Here is a 23,228-nt window from a genome sequence, read left to right on the forward strand (position 1 = left end):
GAAGAGCCGCCACTTCCCAAAGGAAAGCACAGGAACCCCAGGTCCTCCTGCTACTTGGGGAGGGAGGCGTGCAGAGCCTGGGGCCCCCAGAGTGGAGGCCACAAGTCTCAGTCACGTTCAGCACCAGCCCCCTGCCTTCGCTGGCCCTTGGCCGTACAGGAGGTGTCTGCTCATAGGCTCCTGAAAGAGTTCCGAGTTTGTCCTCCACTCCTTCCTTCTCTGGTTCATTCGAGTCTGATAAGAACAGGGAGCCTCCCGTGGCCCTGCTCCTTCTCCACTGTCTTCCTCTATCGCTTTCTGTATCACCTGGTTACGGCTCAGACCCACCCATCCTGAGCTCAGACCCACCCATCCACCTGCCTCTGGGCCCCTCCACCCCTGTGCCCAGAAGAGCCCACGCCGTCCACCCCTTCCGGCTGCCCAGGCTGATCCCCCTCCACCACCGTCAGCAGACAAGACACCCAGAAGATGCTGTTCATCCTTCTCGAGTCCTCGCCATGGTGTGCACAGACGGTGCTGTGGTCCACCCGTCACCCCTGCCCCCAGGACTCTCCCCTCCAGCCCTCCCTCGGGGCTTCCCTGGGTGGCTCAGCAGGAAAGAGTCTGCCTTCCAGTGCGGGAGATGGAGGAGACACGGGTTCGATCCCTGGATTGGGAAGATCCCCTGGAGGAGGAAATGACAATCCACTCCAATCATCTTGCCTGGGAAATTCCATGGACAGAGGAGCCTGGCGGGCTATAATAGTCCATGGGCTCAAAAAGAGCCGGACACATTTGAATGACTAAGCAACAACAACAAGAGGGCCTCCTCCACCATTGCCAGGGAGACTTTGTTCCAGTGGTTTTCTTACTGAGATCCGTGGAACCCTGGGGTTCCTCAGAGGCCACTAAGTGGGGTGTGCATTGGGAAGGTAAGCTGATGACCCCCACCTCCAGAGAGAAGTTCCCCTTGCCCTCTTCTGTATGCTGGAGTTCAACAGAATATTCCAACCAAGAGAAGAGTGGCTGATAAGGCTTGGAGGGCAGTCAAGGTGCGGGCTCTGGGCGGTGACCCTGAGGCTGCATGTCCTAGAGCACCCCATCTCTCCCCCTCCCACCTGGCCCCACCCCTCCCTCCTAATGCACCCCTGTGCACGCACCCCCTCCTAGGGCCCAGCCTGTTGCCCCGTTGGGTTTCCAGTCCACAGCTAGCATTTGTGCAGCATTTGGAAAGGGATGTTTCTAGAAGACTGTGAAACGGGCCTGCGTCTCACCATACCCCCATGAAACCCCATCACCATGATTAAACTCAGGGAAACCAGCCATCCCCAGGACGCCATGGGCAGTTTGCACCCATGGTGGGCATAGGTAGGGCCTTCCAGACCACCCTGGAGATGAGGATGGTGACCGCGTGCGTCCTGGGACACGCAGGCGTGCTCCTGTGAGGGGCTGGAGCGCATCTGTGCTTCGTGTCTGTAACACGAGCAGGGCACTGGAGGCTGCCATTTGTGTAGCCGCCCTGCCTGTCACCTGTGTCACTGCAGGTCGTCCTTGCCAGCCTCTCAAGGTGACATGACTATCCCCCGTATGCTCAGGAGGAAGCTAGGTGTCCAAGCAGTTCCTTGTTTTATGAGAGGTCACGCAGTCCATGCCGGGACCAACATTCCCACCTGGTGGCCTCCCCGCCCCTCCGCCCCCACTCAGTGCCTGTCCTGCTGCAGGGACACAGATGTCCCCTCTCTCACAATGTCCTAGCACTGGAGCTACCTGGTAAGGAGTGGGAGGCCCTGATGGCTTCAGATGAAAAAGCAGAAGTCCTGGCTGCTCGATTTCTAGAGGCTCTGCTGGGTCAGGAAGGGCTTGCGAGGTGAATGGCCCAGGAGGAGGGCCCAGGGCCACTCCCAGTGGGTGCCCTGCTGTCACAAGACCACCAGTGGCTTCTGGCCCTCCCCAGCCAGAACCCCCACCTGCATCCCCCTTGCTTCATTCTTCACAGTCTTCCCGTCCATGCTCATGCATCCTGACCAAGACTCAAGGCTGCCTCTCGGGCAGCCTCTCAAGCTTCTCAAGGATGCCTCTCGGGCTCGCATCGCCAGCCCTGTGTGGCTGGGGGCGTTTGCAGCTGCTTGGGTCTTCCCAAGAGCTGGATGAGGGCAGCCTGTGGCCATATGCACCTCCCGGTCCACGGCCAGCTGGCTCCTGTGTGCCCACTCCCTTGACCCTGGCTGCTGTGAAGATCATTTCATCAGAGAAGTGGATGCATTGTACAACTAAGCTACAAAGACACATTGTACAACAGGAGGGATACAGTCAGTATTTTATAATCACCGGAAATGGAATCTAACCTTAAAGGCTGAGAAGCAGATACTGTAGACTTTGAGTCTTTAGAAACATTTTTACAATTCAGGCTAATCTGCAAGTCGCCATTTCCTTTTAGTTGCCTTGTAAAAGCCAGTTCATGGCAAAGGCTGTCTCCCTGGAGTTGGGCAATGCACCGTCATCGGTGCTAAAGTTAAGGCTGACCAGACCCTCGGTACTGGCAGACTGCAGCTGCATATTGAGCCACTGGTCAGCAAACTACGGCCTGACATCTGTTTTGTAAATAAAGCTTTATTGGGACACAGCCGTACTTATTTATTTCTGTATTGTGTATAGCTGTTTCCATGCTTGGGACAGAGACCTTACGGCCCGCAGTCTAAAGTACTTGTCATTTTCCCCTTTTGCGGAAAACGTTTACCAGCTCCTGCTTTAAAGTGTTCTTTTGTGACGTTGAACCTGTTACTATTTTTTACAAGCTTATTTCATTGAAGTATAGTTGATTTACAGTGTTGTGTTAAATGCTGCTGGACAGCACAGTGATTCAGTTATACATATATATGTTTTTCATATTCTTTTCCATTAGGATTTATCACAGGGTGTTGAATACAGTTCCCTGTACTTTTCAGTTTATCCATTTTCTATGTAATAGTCTGCATCTGCTAATCCCAAACTCCCCATCCCGTCCCCCCCGAACCCCTGTCCCCCTTGGCACCCCCAAGTCTGTTGAGCCTTTTACTATTGAAGAGATAAGGTACAGGTCCAATAGTATTTCATGGGCAAAACGTAGTTAAGAAACAGGCCCTCTTATCAGTGGTGTTATATAATCTGTCACCAGCCCTGGTCCCAAGCAGCTTTTCTATTGGAGATGGGCTGAATGAACGCCAGCTTTGGTAGCATGGGGCTGGGGTTGAGGGAGGTTGAGCCACACAGAGAGGGCATGCTCTACAGACATTTGATTTCCACATCCTGAGGGTTAAAAAAAAAAGTTTCTGCACCAGCTGCTGTCCCAGCTGTGCCAACATCTGGCTTGAGGGGCAGGTACACGAGCATTTTGTAGCTAATTAGGTGTTGACATGTGCTGTATTTCAGCAACACTTATTTTGTTAATATATAGTCGTATGACAAACAGAGGGTGGAAAACTCGATCCAGAGACTGTTTTTCTCTAGAATGCATCACTGGTCCACTTCCTGCTAAGGAGGAGCTTCGGCAACTCCGGCCGTGGATCCAGCTAACCTGCTGTGCCAGTCACCGGCAGGGAAGGAACCTGCCTCAATTAAGCAGCAGGAGCATCTCATCTTAGTCTAGAGCAGTTGGGTCCCCGCGCCTCCACGTATTTTGGCGGTCTGCTTGGTTTGTCAGCGTGCAGAGGTGTGCACAGCTCATCTAAACATCTCGCAAAGTCCTCACTCTAGATGTCCTCTGTAAGGTACAGTTCCTGGTCGATCAGTGCATTGTGCTGACTTTGGAGCATGGTAAGGCATTGTGGTCTTGGTAAAGAAAACTGCATTTTAAATTAAAGAAAAGAAAACCAACAAGAAAGTTTTTTCTGGTATTTTTCACAGTATCAAATCATATTTCAAAAAATCTCCGGATAACCATGGTTTTCACCTTCAGCTTTGGACAGGAACATCAGCTGTTCATAAAAGTGTGGATTACTTTGGTATAGACTCCAGGCTGCTAAGACCACTCGGTCTGAGGTGTCTGACCATGCCAGGCTAGACATCTTTTGGCATGGACATCAAGCAAGTCTCTCTCTTTCTCTCCCCTCTGCCCCAACCCAGCCCTCAAGTCTGGACGACAGAAGAGGCAGCCGTCCCCGGTCCATGGTCCGATCCTTCACCATGCCTTCCTCGTCCCGGCCTCTATCCGTGGCTTCTGTCTCCTCCCTCTCGTCCGACAGCACCCCTTCCAGGCCTGGCTCCGATGGGTGAGTCTGGCTCAGCAGTAGGGAGGGAAGAGAAGGGCTGGAGGGGTTGCAAGGAGCTCTCCAGGGTCCTGGATTTGTTTCATCACAGCTGAGAGGATTTCTGAAACTCAACACTCCCTTTGAAATGGAGATCATCCAAGACCTTTACAACCATAGTGCCACTAAGACTTGTAGGGTCTTAGGAATTTTTTAGAACAATCTCTCGCTTTGGGCTCCACTTTGGGTGACACTTCCATCAAACTATAAAGCCTCAGTGAGTGTCCAGTCCTCGTCAACACACCCCGAAACAGTGAGGTGCATTCCTTGCCAGTGGTGGGCTGTGCTTTCATCCCCTGCTCACTTCCAAGGCGTCACACCAGGGCAGGCCTGTCACACTCAGGCAGGCTTCCCCAAAGGCCGGCAGGGCCACTTTCTTGCTGCAAGATCTTTTTTGAGACCCAGTGTTGCTCTTGAGCGCTGCTCTTAAGCCAAAGTCACTAAGAAGGGAACAAAAATGGAATAGATGAGTAAACATTTCGTTGCACTCCCACTGTGTCTTCTGCAAAGACAGCCTCGATGTTGACATTTTTGTGCATTTAGTGAGTAGCCTACATGTAAAGCTTGTTCTGATTATACAGAAAGAAAAAAATGCCACTTGCAGTTTAAACATCCAAGAACTTCTAATTGTTTTACCGTCAAGTCTGCACAATTGTGTGTTTGTCCAAGCCCATTTGGTTTACAATCCATCATGTTATCAAACCCGCAGCCTCTTGGCCCCTGCAACCCGCAGACACAAACTCCCGGAGCACCCCAAGAGACAGCTCCAACCCCAGTGCCCTCTGTAGCCAACAGCTAGCGTGCCCAATGGAGGAGAGAAAACTCTTCCCACGTGTTTTTTTCCTTCTTCCCCTAACAGTAATTTTTGTCAGTGTCTGCTACTTATAAGGCCAAGTCTATATGGAAATCTCAATTTAGAGGTATTTAAATCAAGTGCGCTTGTCATTTAGAGCAAGATTGCTAAAGAAACTTAATTCAACTTCTCCCCAAGTAAATCCCCAGGCTACTTATGAAAAGGGTTTTATATTTCCAGGAATGTAGGGGCGAGAGCAAAGAGTGAGCTAGAGATTTTTAGATGGAAGAGTTCCGTCCTGCACATGTGACTACATGAGTGGAAACCATTGTCTCCTCCCCTGGAGCCATATGTTTAACCTTAAACTAGAAGACATCTTTATTAGAGTCCAGATTTTCATTCATTCACAGGGTTGTCACCCTTAGCTACCTGACTAATGTGGAAGAAGTGAGACTGCGGTCTCAGATGGCGTTGGTGATGTGCAGAATAAAGTTCATCCTGCTGGCAGTTGCCTCTCATCCTGTGAAACATTTACAGCTCAGCCTCTTCTTGGATGCTTTGTGTACTTGTCTGGATTTCATAGCACAGGTTTCGCCCCGAGCTAGAAGATGTCCATTAATCCTTTATCTCCCTACATTAATTGTCTCAAGTTCCGTAAAACCGAGAATAAAATCATAAAGGTTTTTAAAATTGTTTTTTGTAAGAGATGTAACACCTAATGGATGTTGATTTGTTGCTAATTGCATATCCAGATGTCCCGAAATGCCTTCATAATCAAAGTCAACACTGGTGTATTTCATCAATCATCTTCAAGTTTTTATTATGAAAAAGTTTCACGGGAAACATAATATCATAATGAGGCCCTGTGCCCATTGCCTGTGAGCCAGGTTCAATAGTGATCACCTCCCAGCCCATCTTTCAGTCTGTACTCCACCCTCTCCCTCCTCCATATTATACATGAAGCAAGTCTCAGACATCGTGTGACTTCATCTGTAAACATTTCAATGTGAATTTCTAAATGGTAGGAACTTAGGAAAAAACTACCTTTAGCACAGGTGAAAAATGAACAGTCATTCCATACCATCATCAGATATTGGTTTTTATTTCCAGCTGAGTCATAAATGGTTGGGGTTTTATTTTTGGTTTTTTTTTTTTTTTTTTTTTTTTTTGAGTTTGCTTGAAACTGATCCAGATAAGATTCCCACTTTGGAGTTGGCTGCCATAACTCTTTGTGTACGTGCTGGATCGCTTCAGTCGTGTCTGACTCTTTGCAACCCTTTGGACTATAGCTTACCAGGCTCCTACGTCCATGGGATTCTCCAGGCAAGAATACTGGAGTGGGTTGCCATGCCCTCCTCCAGGGGATCTTCCCGACCCAGGGACTGAACCCGCGTCTCTCACATCTCCTGCATTGCCAGGCGGGTTTTTTTTTCCCTACCAGTGCCACCTGGGCAGCCCTGCTCTATCTCTTTAGTTCTCTTTTAATCAATAGATTTCCTCCTTCCACTCTCTTCTTTTCATTTCTCTTCCTTGTAGTTTATTTGTTGAAAACTGCAGGCTGCTGCTGCTGCAATCCAGATTGTTTTGACTGCATCTCCGACAGGGTTATTGACTGTATCTCCGTGTCCCTCCTGTTTCCTTCAGGTTGGTGGTCCCATCTAGAGACTTACACAGATTCAGGCTTGATTTCAGGGCAGAATGACTTCATAGGTTCTTCCATTCAGAAGGACATTGTGCCTGACTATCTCTCTCGCAGTGATGTTAGCAGCTATTGATAATCAATGCCTACATTCAATACCATTCCTGTTCAAATCCCTCTGCCCATCCAGTTTTTTTCTTTTTTTTTTTTTTTAACAAAACAAAGGAGATGTGATTCTTGCTCTCGGCGGTCAGCATCTTCCGTGGGTTTGAAATGTGCTTCTCTGAAAGGTCCAGTGCAGTGTGGATGTCCGTGGTACCTCTCATGTTAGGGAACCAAGCTGCTGGAATGGCCTTTTGATTAGAGCAGGGCTTAGTTCTCCGTTTCCTGCTCACAAGTAACTTTGAAAGAAACCGCAGCTAGGATGGAAATGTGCCCAGCTTTCTCTTAACGATCATTCTCCCCTCGAGGAAACCCATTTACTCTCCGGCTGTTTCGGGAAGTCAGTCTTGGAAGGTCGCAGTGAGGACGGGGGCCTCTCATAGGCTGGCTTGGGAACCTGGCCTCTTAACCCACATTACGGGGGATGGAGTTTGCCCTCCCATGGGGCTCTGGGACTGCCTGAGGAGCTCGAAGGCAGGGAGCTTCCATGAACCCTCTCAGCTGACCATTTTGCTTCTTTTTAACCATATAGAAATGAGGTATGGACCACACTTTAAAAACACTCTAATCAGAAATCACAGTATGTGCTGTCTCTCCTATAGGACTGCATGACTCGCTTCTTTGAATAGGTCACATCTCTTTTTAAATACCATTTTCTTTTCATTCTGTGAATGGGTCGTCCAGTCCACAGTGCTCAGAGGCGGTGTACCCTTACCAGTAGGTGGCAGAGCTGGGACCCAAATCCTCCTTCTCAAGCTCAGTTCTTGGCTGAAAATCTCAGGGCAACTCCACATCCTTAGGAGCTAGAGCTGACTTCTTTCTCACTGAGCCATCAAAGGCTTTCGAGTGGAAGCTCCCTGTGTACCAATACAGACATTTCTTTGTGTCAGCATCTGCCTATTTCTCCTGTTCACATTCATAAATATTTCAGTGTGAATCTCTAAAAAGTGAGAACTTCCTTTTGGAAATAGACCTCAAATACGTTCCTCCAGCCATAAATCAACAATAATCCCTGGATATCATCATCCCATAATGCATTCAGGCTTTACATTTCCGTGTTGTCCTGTCAGTGTGGTTTTTTCCCCCAGTTTGTTTCTATCGTGATGCAAGACCGTCACCATGGCAATTGGCAATAAGTATCATAGGTGGCCCTTGAGCTTCCTTTCAAAATTATTTCTTTCCTTGTAAAGTTGGGCGGTCCCCAGACAGCACCTGATTCATTGTGAGTGACTTTACATGGATCCGCAGGGCAAAAAGCAACAGTTTCTCCTAGAAAGACATCATTGATTGGAAAAAACACACAACGTTTTCTTTAGGTTCGCTCTGGAACCCCTCCTGCCGAAGAAAATGCACTCCCGGTCCCAGGACAAGCTGGACAAGGATGACCCTGACAAAGAGAAGAAGGACAAGAAGAAGGAAAAAAGGAACAGCAAGCATCAAGAGATATTCGATAAAGAATTTAAACCCACCGACATTCCCCTGCAGCAATCTGAGGCTGTGATCCTTTCAGAAACGGTAATTTCACAGGGAGCTCTCCCTCACTGATTGGTAGCTGCCGCAGGGGGCCTGTCTTTGCTCCACATTTTGCCGAGGGGCCTGTCCATCAGATTTCACTGAATGGGCTGGGAATAGTCATTTGAGAATCCAGGGTCTCTCGCATCCTGCCCTTGTGTAACTGATGCTCCAGGACATCAGAGGCTCAGAGCAGACCCACGTCTCTCTGGAGGATGCTGGTCTTTCTCTCCATCCCCCCCTCCCCGGTGTTGGGCGGGGTAGTGGCAGTGGGTGGGGGCGCGGGGCGGGCAGCTGTCAGAGGGACCCACAGGGTTCCGGGCTCTGCAGCGAAGTGGGACTCATTCATTAGACACCCAGACATCTCAGGAGATGAACAGGGTGCTTGTGTTGTCAGGAAACAGTAATTCCAGGCCAGCTAATGCCGTTCCCCCACCCCTTCCTGACCAGAAATTGCTAAGCCGGTGTTCTGCGGGAGTGTTATAATCTGCTCAGCTAGAGTCCCAGAGCCCCTTCCCACAGGTTCTGCCAACCATACTCATTTCCGTGTTATCCTCCTCGCCTCATCTGTTCCATGCTTAAATCCCTTGGCCATCTTTCACAAGGATTTGGGGGGACTTAACTGGTGCTGGTGAGTTGACATTAAAAACCCATCCCAGGGACTTTCATTCATTCCAGAGACCAGGGTGTGTGGCAACAGGGAAGTGGCACGCTCTCCTCCCAGGCCTGGGCTGGGGCGGGGGCTGGGAGGGGTGCCAGCTGATGCTCCCAGCAGTGTGTTGCAGTGTTTGGAGTCTGGGGGCAAACTGAGGGCGGCTTCTGGGGTGAACTTTATTCAGAATATGCTATTTGTGGACTGGAGACAAAGCAAAGAGGAGGCTCTCACAGGCCATCAACTTCAAAGGTTAAGTTGGGCCTGGAGCTACCACCTCCTTGCAGTGGAAGGCCGTTTGCCTCTACAGTGCCCAAGAATGTGCCTGCCCTGGGCGGAAGCCCCCGACCCCTGACCAGCCCTGGCGGTTACTGAATGGTTGCTTATCAAAGGGCTCAGGTGGGACCCCTGTTTAATAAGACACACTTCACTGCTTGCTTATATCTTCAACACCGGAAGGCATGTTTCATCCAGACCCTTAGTCATGGAGACCAGCAGTCACGTGCTGCTTGGGTGTCTAGAGGAGAAGGGAGACCCCAGACCACACATGGTCTTCCTGCAGGCGAATGCTCTTGTGAGGCCTTTGGACAGAGCTCTGACTGCATCTGGGCTGCAGTGTTTCATGGCAGAAGTTGGCGGCCCAGGGTGCGGGGCTCAGGAAGGGACTGGCCACTGGCTAGCGCTCAGATGTGACCTCCCGCGGTGCGATCCAGAGGTTTCTCATGACGTCCCTTCCCCCCACCTCCTGGTGGGCTCTGTCCACTCTTCTGGAAAGCTGAGTGGCCAGCAACACAGCTGGGGCTGCCCAGCACCCCCTTCCTTCTCCCGAGTGTCCAGACGCCCTACCTGGACAGGCAAACTAACAGCAACACTTTCTGAGCATTTGCTCAGTGCAGACCTTGTGGAAGTCTGTCGTACGTTTCTCTTTAAGCTCTACTTTGAGATGGTAAAGCGGAAGGCCTCACAGGATTTGAGACAAGTGGCAGAGTTGATCCAAATTGAGTTCCGTGACAAGAAGATAAAGGATGTGCCAGCTTCGGCCATCGTCACAGTATAACTTCTGTCCCTCCCCACTGTGGTCCTGCTTTCCTGCAGACAGGCTGAGTTCAGCCCAAAGCGCCACCCCCACCCCCCAAACCCCAGCGGGCCCGAGTACTCTCCAAAAACGCACCAGAACCCACCGAGGTCAGAGCACAGAACCTTGGCCCCTGCTCTCAGCCTCTGAGGAGTCTCAGAATAGCTGCAGCTGCAATGCTAGGGGCCAGGCACCCTGGCTTCTTGCCAGAGGCAGGCTGGCTGCTCTTGGTCCAGCCGAAGTCCCAGTCTGTCCTCTGGGTGACAGGTGCTGGCAAGGTCTATGGGTCCAGCTGGGCACTTGGAGTTTCCTATTCAAGCCTCCGTGTGCCCGTGACCGGCCAGGTGCTGCAGGACAGAGCGGGTTGGCAGGGGGTGGGGGTCTCAGGGAGCGAAGATGACTGAGTGGTGGCAGCAGCCCCGGCCCCAGGGTGGTGCCCTGGGCCCCTGGGGTTGCTGCACTCTTGGCACCCACCTGCCCCCTCTCCACACTTCTGCAGAGGTTTTTCTCTACTTCCTCTTTGGGGCTGAGTTCCGCTTCCTACCTGAATTCGCATCGTCAGCAATGTCATGACCTCCGGCTGAGCCTCTCAGGACCTGGAGCAGGGGAGGGGCCCTCCACGTGCCATTTGCGTCTCACCAGTAAACCATCCCCTGCCCCTTGAACTGTCAGGATGTCCCCTGATGGGAAGGGAAGGGTGGGAAGAACACCCTGAATCCATCTTCAGTCCCCACACACATGCACCCAAGGGGAGCCCCAAGCTCAGCCAGGCTGTCCCAGGCCTTCCACAGCAGGTGGGCTGTTTACTGCAAATGAGTGGTGATGCCTGGACTCCAGGATCTGCTTTGTTGGCACAGGACAGTTTCAGAAGCCAGCCTGTTGGCCAGTGTCCCCTCAACCACCCCGCTTACAAAAGGACTGAAGCCTTCCTTGCTTCCTTCCAAACTCCAGGGAGGCCCTGTCTTTGCAGACCACCCAGTGGAACACGCTGCCGCCCACCCACTCTGCAGCTGGCCCTCACCAGCAGGCCCATCCACGCCCTGCCCCTACCCTGGGGAATCAAGCCCCAGTGCCAAGCCCAAAGCCCTGCCCATCCTGGGGCCAAAATCTTGATTCTTCTTTCTCAGCTGGGTTAATAACTGTCCTCGTTACTCCTGAGAGGATTTTGGACTGCTCATGTTCCCCTAGACCCGACAATCTGAGACCAAGTTGTAAGACGTAGGGAAATAAAAGTTCCCAATGTTGCAGACACGGGAACAGGCTTAGCTGCTTAGAGTCAGGCGCGTCTGGAAGTCAGAGGTGGGGGAGACAAGTGCAATGAGCAGTGGAAAGGACTCCTATCGGTCGTAGCATCGCGTGAGAGGAGGAAGAGAAGGCGAGTGAAGGAAGTCCTTTAGCAAGTTTCCAGACTTTCACACACCTGCCAAGAAAGACCAAGAAATTAGTCCCCTGGGGCGTTCTGGTCACTGCACAGGTCATTGAGTCCCCTCCCCACCCGGTGGGGCACTCCCTCACACCAAGTGTCCGCGTCACATTCCTGTTCAGGAGACGCGGATGTGACTTCCCCCCCGACTGTGTAAGGAGACTGGGTGAGGCCGGGGTTAGTTTGCCGGGACCGCAAGAATGGCATCCCACAGGCTGGGTGGCTTCAGCAGAGGCCGATGGTCTCACAGTCTGGAGGCTGGACATCCAAGGCCAAGGTGCCAGCAGGGCTGGCTTCCTCTGAGGCTGCGGGGGCTCTGCTCCAGCCCCTTGCCCAGCATTCTCTTCTCCCCGCATCTCTGCCTTCATCTTCACACAGTGCCGTCCCGTGCGCTTGTGTCTGGGTCTGAATCTCCCCACTTTATAAGGATACCAGTCACACTAGATCAGGGTCTGCTGTAACAGCATCACCCGACCTTGACCGTCGGCAAGACCGTGTCTCCAGATGTGGTCATCTGCACCGGCGCTGCAGGTCAGGACTTCCGCAGAGGAAGTGTTGAAGTGGCATTAAGTCAGCCCAGTGTCTGCTCAGTGCTCAGTGGCTCAGTCGTATCCGACTCTTCCTGACCTCATGGACTGTAGCCCACCAGGCTCCTCTGTCCATGGCATTCTCCAGCCGAGAATATTGCAGAGGGTTGCCATGCCTTTCACCCGGGGATCTTCCAGACCCAGCGATCGAACCCGCATCTCCTGCGCTGGCAGGTGGTTCTTTCCCACTGAGCCACCTAGGACGGACCCTAACTATGCTCTCTCTGTCCCTCCCACATAGATCAGCCCCCTGCGGCCCCAGAGACCGAAGAGCCAGGTGATCAACGCCATGGGTGGCGAGCGGCGCTTCTCGGTGTCCCCGTCCTCCCCGTCCTCCCAGTCCACGCCGCCCCCAGTCATGCCGAGGGCCAAGCTCAGCTTCAGCCTGCAGTCCAGTAAGTGAGACGCCATCCCGTGTGAGCTCCTGGCGTTGCGCCGTGGCCTCCCCCCTCTGTTGAAGGCTCTCACTTTAGACCTGCTTCCTTTCAGTCCAGCAGCCGGAGAGAGTTGGCGAGCCCCTGACTCAGAAGTGTCCCCCGGGACTGGAGTGGGTCAGGCCACAGCCGAGTCCCGGGTTCCTGTGCTCCCTGGGTGGACGGTGCAGGACCCAGCCAGCGCTCCGGACCTCCTGGGTGCTGGGGGTGACTCGAGAACACGTGGGGCACCCCCCATTTTGTGTCATGAGATGACGCAGCCCACAGGGTGGGGAAGGGGCCTGTTTGTGTGCAGGAGGAGTGGGAAGGAAGGAGCCCTTCCAGGCCATGCTGAGGGGCTAAGGGTAGAACTTTCCTTCCAGTTCTGCCCGATTTCTAGGGCTGCTCAGCATAATTCCTACAGACTTGGTGGCCCCAAATATCAGAAAGTTATTCTCCCATAGTCTGGAGGCCAGGAGTCTGAAATCCAGGTCTCTCCAGTTCTGCTTCCATCTAGTGCGGGGGTACCCAACCTCCAGGATCTAATGCCTGCTGACCTGAGGGGGAACCGATGTAGTAATGATAGAAATAAAGTGCACAGTAAGTGTAACGCCCTTGAATCATCCCCAGACCATCCCCAGCCCCACCCCCAGGTCCATGGAAAACAACTGTCTTCCACAGAAAGGGTGGGGACTGGTGGTCTGGGGGCTCCCACAGACCTCGGAGTTCCTCGGCTTGTATGCTCACTCCTCCAGTCCCCTCACCCCTCTCTTCCAGGCTCTGTGTTTCTCCTCTTCTTATGGGAGACTGCAGATGGGGTTCAGGGCTCCCCATAAATCCAGGATGATCTCATCTCCAGATCCTTCTACAAAGACGATCTTTTCAAAGAAGGTCTAAGGTTCTGAGTGCGTGCTTAGTCACTCAGTCGTGTCTGACTCGTTGCGACCCCATGAATGACAGCCCACCAGGCTCCTCTGTCCGTGGGATTTTCTGAGCAAGAACACTGGAGTGGGTTGCCCTTTCCTTCTCCAGGGGGTCTTTCCGACCCAGGGATCGAACCTGCAGTCCCCTGTGTCTCCTGCATCGCAGGCGGGTTCTTTACTGCCGACCCACCTGGAAAGCCCTCTGAGGTTCCGAGTGGATGTGAATTGTGGAGGGATGCAAGTGGTACCCTAGTTTTCACCCCTGAAGTCAGGCCAGCCAGAGAGGTGACGTCCTGGCAGGAAGGAGGTCTCAGGGACTGAGGATGGCAGCAGACGAGAGAGCCAGGAGGACCCACTGTCCTCCCCGTGGCTGGAGACAGGGCGGGGAGCCTGGTCCTGGGCAGTGGTTTGTGCCGGCCGCCAACAATCGTCCTCAGCTCCTGGTTTCTTCTTGCTGCAAGGGGAGCAGCGGCCATTCCTGAGACAGTCTGTCTGGTCGGGAGTCAGGGCTGCCCCGGGGATGAGCCTCAGGGAGCCAGGCCTTGCTGGGTGCTGGAAGGGAGACCGTCTCCAGGCGGATGTCCCAGCTTCACTTCATACATCCTTATGCTGTAACCAGAGATCAGAAATATTTTATTGATTTTTTTTTATAAATAGTTAATAAATAGGCACATTGCCGCTGCAGTGGAGGACAGTTTGGTGGTCCCTTAAAATTAAACATAGAGTCACCATAACCCCCAGCAAGCCCGCCCCTAGACATTCACCCTGGAGACCTGGACACACAGGCTCAAACAGATACTTGAGTGCGATTTGTACCCCTAAAAATGATTAAAGTGGCAAATTTTAAATAAAGGCCAGAGTAAAAGCAACCAGCCAGCCAGTTAGGAGAGTGACTATTCCATCAGAGGCCACCTTCTTGCGCCTCGATTCAACTGCAAGGCCTCCTTATCAGCTGACACCCCTCGTCCTCGGGAGCACGCTCTTAATGAACGACTTTCCATCAGATGCATCATTGGGTAGGACACCCAACAACAAAAATGCCCACTTCTCTCTCTAACATAAAAGGCAGATGATTTCTTAGAGTCTCAACAAAGGCTGAGAAAATAGATTGTCCTAATGATCACTCCTCCTTTGAAAACGACTCCTTTTCAGTTTACTTTAAAAAAATCAGTACTGCTTCCCTTTGGCTTATTTAAAGCAGCAGTCACAGCGGCAGCTGCTGCTAATACCTGCCTTTCGTAGGATCGTGGCTTTTCCTGTTGTGAGAGTTTTGACAGGCAGGTGGGCTGGTGGTGAGCTGTGTTGTTGGACTCAGCCGAGTGCGGCTCCCTGTAGGAGGCTGAGGCAGCGACCTGGCGGACTCTGAACACTCCAGGCGGAGATGGTCCCTGTGACCCCTGAGCTGTATAGACGCCCCCAGGCGTGGCAGTCGAGGGACCAGAGGGGTCCCAGGTGGACGTGGCTGTTTTTCCAGCGGTCTGATCCACCCTTTAAGCTCGGGGCTCAGCATCCCGTGATTCTCCTTGTGAAACATTCCCTTGCAGGGGACACAGCCCTGGCCTTGTCTGCCCCCTCCCGATCTCTTTGCTGCCCACTGATGGGCATTTCAGGGGGGTAAAGGATTCCCACCACCCTGCCAGTCCTGAGAGGGCACGAAGCAGTCGTGTGGGGACACACATCACTCCCAGTGGGGACGGGGGTGTGGTTCTCATCCTCCCCCTTTTCCAGGTTTGGAGCTGAACGGCATGGCTGTGGCTGGGTTGGACGTGGCTGAAGTTCCGCCCCCTCTGCCTCTCAAAGGCACCAGCACGGACTATGGGACCTTGACCGAGAACCTGGACTTGACGGGCTCGCCAACGCCCCCGCCCCCTCCGCCTCATCAGAGGGTAAGTCAGGGCTCAGGAACGTGGGTCCATCCTCTCTTTCCCTCCACAAGACAGGAATTCTTCCTTCTTTCCTTCCTGACGTTGGCGTGTTTACTTTGGGCAAGCCCAGGCTTGATTTCCAGGAAAGAGTGGCAGTGGTTAGAACGTGGCTGTGTGTGGCCCGGGGTCCTCTGTCATGCCCACGGGAATGTGTGCTCCCAGGGGGTCCTGTGTCATCCCCACAGGAACATACACTCCCAGGGGGAACATGCAGAGGGGGCAGAATTCCAGCCAGCGGGTCCACAGGCCACTCTCGTGACCTTGGAGGTCATTGCCTTGAGGTGCAGTTCTTATGAAAGTTTGGTTTTGAAAAGTAGCTTTTTGTATGAAGACATTTTTCATTTGAAGAAGCTGGCTGATGCCACACACGGGGGACATGTCGTGCTCCTGGACACTGCCCTTGCCCTGAAGAAGCCCTGGCCCCAGCTTGGTTCCAGGCAGCCTCGCTCTCCCACTGGCCGTGTGTGTGTGGGGACAGGTGCTCACCACACGAAGAAACTGTGGCCGAGCGCGGGATTTAGCTCCAGCTGGAGCACACCCCAGCTCCTCGAGGCTGCCCGTTCCTAGCCCCGCCTCTAGCCCTGGGACCTGTCCCCACCCCACTTAGACTCGGGATGCTAGCTGTCACCAGCATGATCGGCCAGCTCGGGCCCTCCTAAGCATCAGTCCTGAGGCTAGTCCCCCCATGGCATCTGTCATTGATTTGGTCTGATGTGTGCTCACTGCTCGGGCCCCTGGGCCTGCCTACTGATGCAAATATCCTGGGAAGCCAGCACAGCTGTTAGTGGAAGGGCAAACACACTGCAGCTTCGGCGCCATGTGTAAAGGCGCTGTGAATGCCGCGATGTTAATCACCCGAGTCTCCTTGCTCTTGGTCTCCTATCTGACTCACCTGCAGCATGAGTGCGCCTTCAGGACGCAGGCCTGTGAGCCAGGGGGTCATCACCCGGTTTACGGGGCTGCCTCCCTGGCAGGCCCTGCGAGCTGCTGCAGGACCACGATCATTCGCCCGCTCTGGGGGCTGGTCCACAGCCTCCTGTCACTCTCACCCTCAGGCTTGGACTCAGCTGTCTAGCTGTTGCCAGTTTAACTCGTCCTTTCTTTAAAGATGGCTCACACTCGCCCTCTCCGTCTACTTACACAGGTAAACAAGCAACCGTCTCATCAAACCTGGAAATCGGCGTTTCTTCTGACCATTCTTTTTCTCTTTGTCATTTTTTTTAATAGTCATTTATTTATTTGGCTGTGCCGGTTCTTAGTTACAACACACAGGATCTTTAGCTGTGGTGTGTGAACTCTTAGTTGCAGGATGTGGGGTCTAGTTGCTAGACCATGGATAGAACCCAGGCCCCTTGCATGGAGAGCAAGAAGTCTTAGCCACTGGGCACCCTCTTTTGACCCTCTTTTGACCATTCTTACCATGTCTGGGTTGGAAAGATCCCCTGGAGAAGGAGATGGCAGCCCACTGCAGTGTTCTTGCCTGGGAAATACCCTGGACAGAGGAGCCTGGTGACCTATAGTCCAGGGGGTCGTAAAGAGTCAGACAGGACTTAATAACTGAGCACTACAAAGCTATTCTTTTTCCTCTTGTTACGATGTCTAAAAATCGTTATATCAGTTCTGTTTTCCACCTTGATTCTCTTCTCTCTGTTAAGCCCTGGGTCACTTTAGTATTTATTTGTCTGCGAATTAGGAGGAACTTGGGTGATGAGTTAGACGCTGCTTTGTCACCGTCCTGCCCTTGAAACTTCTTTTCTCACGTTGAGCTGAACGTGCGCCTGCCCTGCGGCTGCTGACAGCGCGCTCTCACCCGCACAGGACAATGCTCTGCGAGCCCCTCTGCTTTGCTCTGCCTGTGGCTCGTGCCCGCTTATCCTGGCCTGTGTGTTTCCTCCTCTGCTCACTCATTCATGCGTTCATTTGTTCACTCACTCATTCTTTTACCTGGGTGGTCAGCACGTGGCCTCTCATGCATGTGACACGCCCGCCAAGAGCAGGGCACGAGCTGCCCTCGGTCATTCACGCCCTGGCAGGTCCATTCAGTGTCTCCTCTCACCGTTACAGTCGTAAATTCATGCTTATGACTGAAAGGCAAACTGGGCTATATCCAGCCAGCCACCTGTTTCTGTAAAAAGAATTTTTTTTTTATTGGAGTATAGTTACTTTATAATGTTGTGTTCAGTTCAGTAGCTCAGTCATGTCTGACTCTTTACGACCCCATGAACTGCAACACTCCAGGCCTCCCTGTCCATCACCAACTCCCGGAGTTTACCCAAACCCATGTCCATTGAGTCAGTGATGGCATCCAACCATTTCCTCCTCTATCATCCCCTTCTCCTGCCCTCAATCTTTCCCAGCATCAGTGTCTTTTCAAATGAGTCAGCTCTTCGCATCAGGTGGCCAAAGTATTGGAGTTTCAGCTTCAGCATCAGTCCTTCCAATGAACACTCAGGACTGATCTCCTTTAGGATGGACTGGCTGGATCTCCTTGCAGTCTAAGGGACTCTCACATTGTGTTAGTTTATATTATATAGCAAAGTGAATCAGCTATACAGGTACATATATCCTCTCTTTGTTGGATTTCCCTGCCATTCAGGTCATCACAGAGCCCCCTTTGCTGTTCATTAGGGTCTCGGTGTTGCTGTTCAGCCACTCAGCTGTGTCTGATTCTTTGCAGCCCCGTGGACTGCAGCGTGCCAGGCTTTCCTGTCCTCCTCATTAGGGATCTGTTTTATATGCAGGCACGTCTGTGTGTCACCCCCAGTCCTCCAATCCATCCCACCCCCTCTGCCCTTCCTGGGGTCCATACACTGTTTCTCTGCATCTGTGTCTCTGGTTCTGCTTTGCAAACGTTCATCTGTAGCGTTGGAAGACAGCTGCAGCCACTTCTTGATGAACGGTGCCTCCTCCATGAAGAGTTTAAATATCCCCTCAACCTTGCTCACGGAGAAGGCAATGGCGACCCACTCCAGTACTCTTGCGTGGAAAATCCGAGAGACGGAGGAGCCTGGTAGGCTTCAGTCCATGGGGTCACTAAGAGTCGGACACGACTGAGCAGCTTCACTTTCACTTTTCACTTTCATGCATTGGAGAAAAAATGGCAACCCACTCCAGTGTTCTTGCCTAGAGAATCCCAGGGATGGGGGAGCCTGGTGGGCTGCCGTCTATGGGGTCGCACAGAGTCGGACACGACTGAAGCGATTTAGCAGCAGCAGCAGCAGCCTTGCTCATCCCCATTCTTTACCAATGCAGAAGAGACTGTGGGAGAGAGACTGTTTTGTCAACAGGTCGGGGGATGGTGGCCGCAGGGGCCCGTGTGGCCCGGCCGACCCTCTCTCGTGTGGCCTTTCCACTTCCAAGAGTATGGCAGGCCTCTGGCCCAGCCCCGGAGAGCACCTCCGAGGACTTGTTTGTCCCTGAGCATCTTCAAGGGATATGAGGAAGAGCCTGTGGGTCCTCTTCCCAGGGGGGCTCAGCTGTGACGTGGCCAGGCTGCCTGGGTGGCCCTGGGTCCTGCATTGTCCCCCTTCCCTTGTTCTTGACCATTTCAACTGCCCAGGTCTGAAACCAGTCCATTTCCAGGTGCCCCTTGATCAAGAGCACATGGATTTAGAACCACCCTAGGTGGCTCAGTAATAAAGAATCCGCCTGCAGTTCAGGGCCTGGGTTCTGTCCATGGTCTTAGCAACTAGATCCCACATCCTGCCACTAAGAGTTCAGATGCCACAGCTGAGGATCTGGCAGGAGGTGCTAGAGACACGGGTTTGATCCCTGGCTCGGGAAGACCCCCTGGAGGAGGAAATGGCAACCCACTCCAGTGTTCTTGCCGGGGAAATCCCATGGACAGGGGAGCCTGGCGGGCTACAGTCCATGGGGTTGCAAAGAGTCAGACACAACATGCAAGCATCGCGATTAAAACCACCACCCAAAGGGCAGTGGCTACACTTCTCAGAGGCTGTTCAGATGTCTGACATATGTGCTTTGTGAAAAGTGGTTCATCAGAGACCCTGGAAAGGCCTGTGGCCACCAGCATCCCGGTCCTGAGAGTGGTGACCTGCCAGCCCCATGTCGCGGGGAGAGGACGTTCCCACCCAGGGCTGCAGGTCAATCTTCCCTGGCCCACCCCCCCCCCCCACCAGGTCAGAACCTCCCGGAGACCACGTCTCTCCTGCCAGAGCATCAGCAGTGAGCCGTCCCCTCATTTTCTATCTTCCAGCATCTGCCTCCTCCTCTGCCCAGCAAGACCCCGCCACCACCCCCTCCCAAGACGACGCGCAAGCAGAACTCGGTGGACTCGGGGATCGTGCAGTGAAGCCGCGGCACCCCCCGAAGGGCGAGCTGGCATCCTTCGCGTCCCTCGCATCTCCTCCCACCTCCTCCCACGTCCGGCGTTTACCTCATGGGGCCTGTGATGTCTGACCTTTAGTGCAATTGTTCTTCCCTAACAGGATTTCGTCTCCAGCCACAGGGTGAGCGGGCTTTAGCATCAGGGAGTAAGGAGGCGGGTACCGGCCCGGGACACGCGGCTGTGTTTATCAGCGTCCGAGTGTGTCCATCTTGAAAGAGCCTGAGTCTTGCCCCAAAGCCCTTACTGTTTGCGCCAGATGACACATTAGCAGAGAGCCCAGCTGACCTGAGCGGAGCAGGAAGGAGAGGTTAGAGCTGTGCGCTGACAGTGGACGACCCTCACTCCCCGCCAGACCCCAGGTGCCTCTCCCGGGACGCCTCACGGAGCGCTCCTGCCTGCACCTGCTGGTGTGACTTGCTGTGGCCTGAGGGCTCCTTCAGTCTCCGTCAGGCAACTGTGGTCAGCCCTTTCCGGGAAGTTCCTGGTTTCCCTCGGCATAATTTAAAATAGGATACTTCTCTGCTACTGAACACTTACTAATTTATGGAGTGGAGACACCATTAAAAATACTGGATCAGGTGGAAAAAATAAGTATGAGTGTAGGGAGATCCGTTTTCTCTCTTTTTAAAGAAAGGATATGTAGACCACAGGCGATGGTTTTAATTGGGGGAACTCTTCTTGTGCTCATTCTGTACAGAAGTTTGTGTATATGAGGGTCTTTAGAACTTGTTTTAATTTTTGTGGTCCTTCTGTTTATTGTCCTAGGCACCCGCAAATGATTCTCAATATGTGTTCTTAACTTGTAACTGAGGGAAGTGTAAAAAAGAAACACAAATTAAATTTTCTGATTTTTTTTTTTTTTCTCCAAAGCGCAAGCCCTAAAAATGTTCCTGGACAATGATTCAAAAAAACTAACTAACTTTGTATGACCTAATATTTTATTCCATCATCTATATTTTTTTATTGATTATAATCATGGTATTCTTCTAGTAGGCTCAAGAGTTAATCATTGACAACAAAAAATAAACTGTCGTTTAAAAAGTCTCAGTGTCCGACATATTATGTTATCCCCTGATGTAGAATATAAAAGCCACTGCTTATATTCTGCTGCTGACTTAAAAAAAGAAAATGCACCTCGTGAGAGTTAGAGTTGCAAGTTAAGTTTTATCTGGGGCAAAGTGAGAACTATAGCCCAGGAGACAGCACTTCAGAGACTGCTCCAAAGAGACGGCGGGGGGACGTCAATGGAGTGCGTGCAATCAAGCACGTATTTTTTGCAGGAGGCTTCTGCTAGTCACGAGGAGCAGTGATCCCCATGAAGGATTTTAGTGCTTTTCTAGATGAGGAGGTACAAGAATTGGGCTCATAAAATCGGCTCCTGAAAAACTATCTGAAGACCTGTTCTGCCAGTTTGTTCCAGAGCACAGAGTGCCTCGTTTCTGCTCTCCACCCTGAACTCTTTTCAGGAAGTGCTGAAGGTCAGCAGCTGCAGCAGCATCTCCCTGACTTAATCCTTGTAGAGGGAGACGGCGAGTGCCAGTCTGAGCGCTGCCTCCTTAAAGAGCGCTGTGACCCATGTCTATACACGCGTGCGTCTTCCTCAAACAGTGCTCTTCATCTCTGTGTAATTCTCTGGGACCCAGAGCCCAGAAAGCACTCACGTCCCAGCACCCTCTGTGTGTCCTTACAGACAGAGCTGAGCCTAGCTTAGGCTGCAACTCCCTCAACCCAGCCCCAGGGCCCCCTGGCTAAGCCTCGTTAACCTCTCCTTTTAACCTTCTCAGTGTCTAAGGTGAGAGGGGCTTCATTTCCTGGGATGTGCCATTTCACTTGAGAGGCATCAGACTTCCCAGGTTTCTCTGAAGCTTAGATGGTAAGAAACAAAGAAGGCACTGGCGTCCTGTATGCCATCCAGATGTGTCCTGGCTTAAGCACAGGGTGTGACTCTGTCCCTTCAAGCCAGGCCTCCCAGGAGGCTGCGACAGAACCCAGGCGACTCAGAGGAGCCTCCTCTGGCTCAACGGCTGGTGCCCCCGTTTATTTGAACTTGTCTTCAAAATTCAGTCCACCCTAGAACATTTTAGATACACGTGAACATGGATTAGTTTTCTGCTTGAATTTTTACTCTTTGACCAACATGAATATTCATTCTCCACTGAGTATGTTAGAAACTGGCTATGCACCACCATCCTAAAATGATTACAAGGACACACCCACCTGGGAGGGGCCAGCCCCTGGCCTCAGGGAGTTTTTGGATAGTCAGCATTTCACATAGCAGAAGCTATAGCTGAAATGTATAGAACCAGTTCCTGGCCCTATGGAAATGGTTGTTTTTATTCTAGAATAGCATCTGGGTTCTATTCTTGCCCTGCACCACGAATCCCCCCACAAAGTCTCCCTGGACTGCACACCCCACCCAGGGCCCTCTCCTGTGTCCTCATCCCCCCAGTCGCCAGGAATTCCACCCCGGGCTCCAGAGGGCTGGGTGCATGGCAAATCTAACAGGAAAAGTGGACACATTTTACGCGTGTTACAGAAATTTCCTAATATAAATATGTAAGTGTATTTTTTTAAAAAATGAACTTCTCAAGCTAGGCAGACAGTTTTTTGTTTTTTTGTTTTTTTTTTTTTAGTTTTGCCTTTTAAATCAAGGTTGGGCTATAGAACTAGTCAAGGAAAAACTGACCTCTGTGTCAAGTGTCTTCTGGAGGCATTCCTTCTAGAAGGAGTTTCCAGGGCACAGCTTGCCTCTCTTGATGCAGTGATATATTCCTTTTACTTTGTTTTTAATCTCCCTGTCCTCGTCCCTGTCTCTGTCTGTTTGTCTCTCTCCTCTCCCCTTTGGCTGTCTTTCACCCTCCATTACTGTTTCATGTATAGGAGACTACTTTGCATGACCAAGAATTTAAATAGAACTATTTTCTCTGCTAAATTATTGTGAGTCTGTTGCTGTGACCATCCCATGTGACCCAGCAGGGGTTCAGGGTGCCTTTCACCTCATTCCACCCCGTTGTGGTCTGGGCTCCTCCCTGCCCCCCACAGTTGAGTTGCAGCCTCTCAACCAAGTGGCAGGATGACCCAATTTCTCCTCTAAAACCGGCTCTGGCACTGGCCAGTCCTGGAGACAGCCTCATGTAGCAGTCCTGCTCTCTTGCCCTTCTCTTCTCTTGACTCCTTTGCAAGATTTGAAGAGTCTAAAATTCATCCTGCCACCCTCCAGCAGTCATGGAGCCTTCCCATCATGGGAAGTGATCTCATTCCTTCTGGCTCCATGGCAACATTTCTTCACCTCCCTGTCTCCTTTGGTTCTGAACACTTGGGGCCACCTGTTTGCTGCTGCTGCTGCTAAGTTGCTTCAGTCATGTCTGACTCTGTGTGACCCCATAGACGGCAGCCCACCAGCCTCTGCCGCCCCTGGGATTCTCCAGGCAAGAACACTGGAGTGGACTGCCATTTCCTTCAATGCATGAAAGTGAAAAGTGAAAGTGAAGTCTCTCAGACGTGTCCAACTCTT

General features: G+C 52.1%; 1 protein-coding gene across 2 annotated transcripts in view; it reads left to right on the forward strand.

Moving 5' to 3' along the window:
- The window catches only part of DOCK1 (dedicator of cytokinesis 1), a 568,995-nt gene extending 548,240 nt beyond the window's left edge, over nucleotides 1-20,755 (forward strand). For both annotated transcript variants that reach the window (XM_069566865.1, XM_069566866.1), the window contains exons 48-52: nucleotides 4,081-4,226; nucleotides 8,173-8,371; nucleotides 12,347-12,500; nucleotides 15,170-15,327; nucleotides 19,583-20,755. In XM_069566865.1, coding sequence (XP_069422966.1) covers nucleotides 4,081-4,226; nucleotides 8,173-8,371; nucleotides 12,347-12,500; nucleotides 15,170-15,327; nucleotides 19,583-19,678 — 753 coding nt within the window. In that variant the 3' untranslated portion in view covers nucleotides 19,679-20,755. The remainder of the gene's footprint in view (nucleotides 1-4,080; nucleotides 4,227-8,172; nucleotides 8,372-12,346; nucleotides 12,501-15,169; nucleotides 15,328-19,582) is intronic.
- Nucleotides 20,756-23,228: the final 2,473 nt, after the last annotated feature.

This window comes from Ovis canadensis, chromosome 22 (assembly GCF_042477335.2).
Source record: "Ovis canadensis isolate MfBH-ARS-UI-01 breed Bighorn chromosome 22, ARS-UI_OviCan_v2, whole genome shotgun sequence".
Classification (NCBI taxonomy): domain Eukaryota; kingdom Metazoa; phylum Chordata; class Mammalia; order Artiodactyla; family Bovidae; genus Ovis; species Ovis canadensis.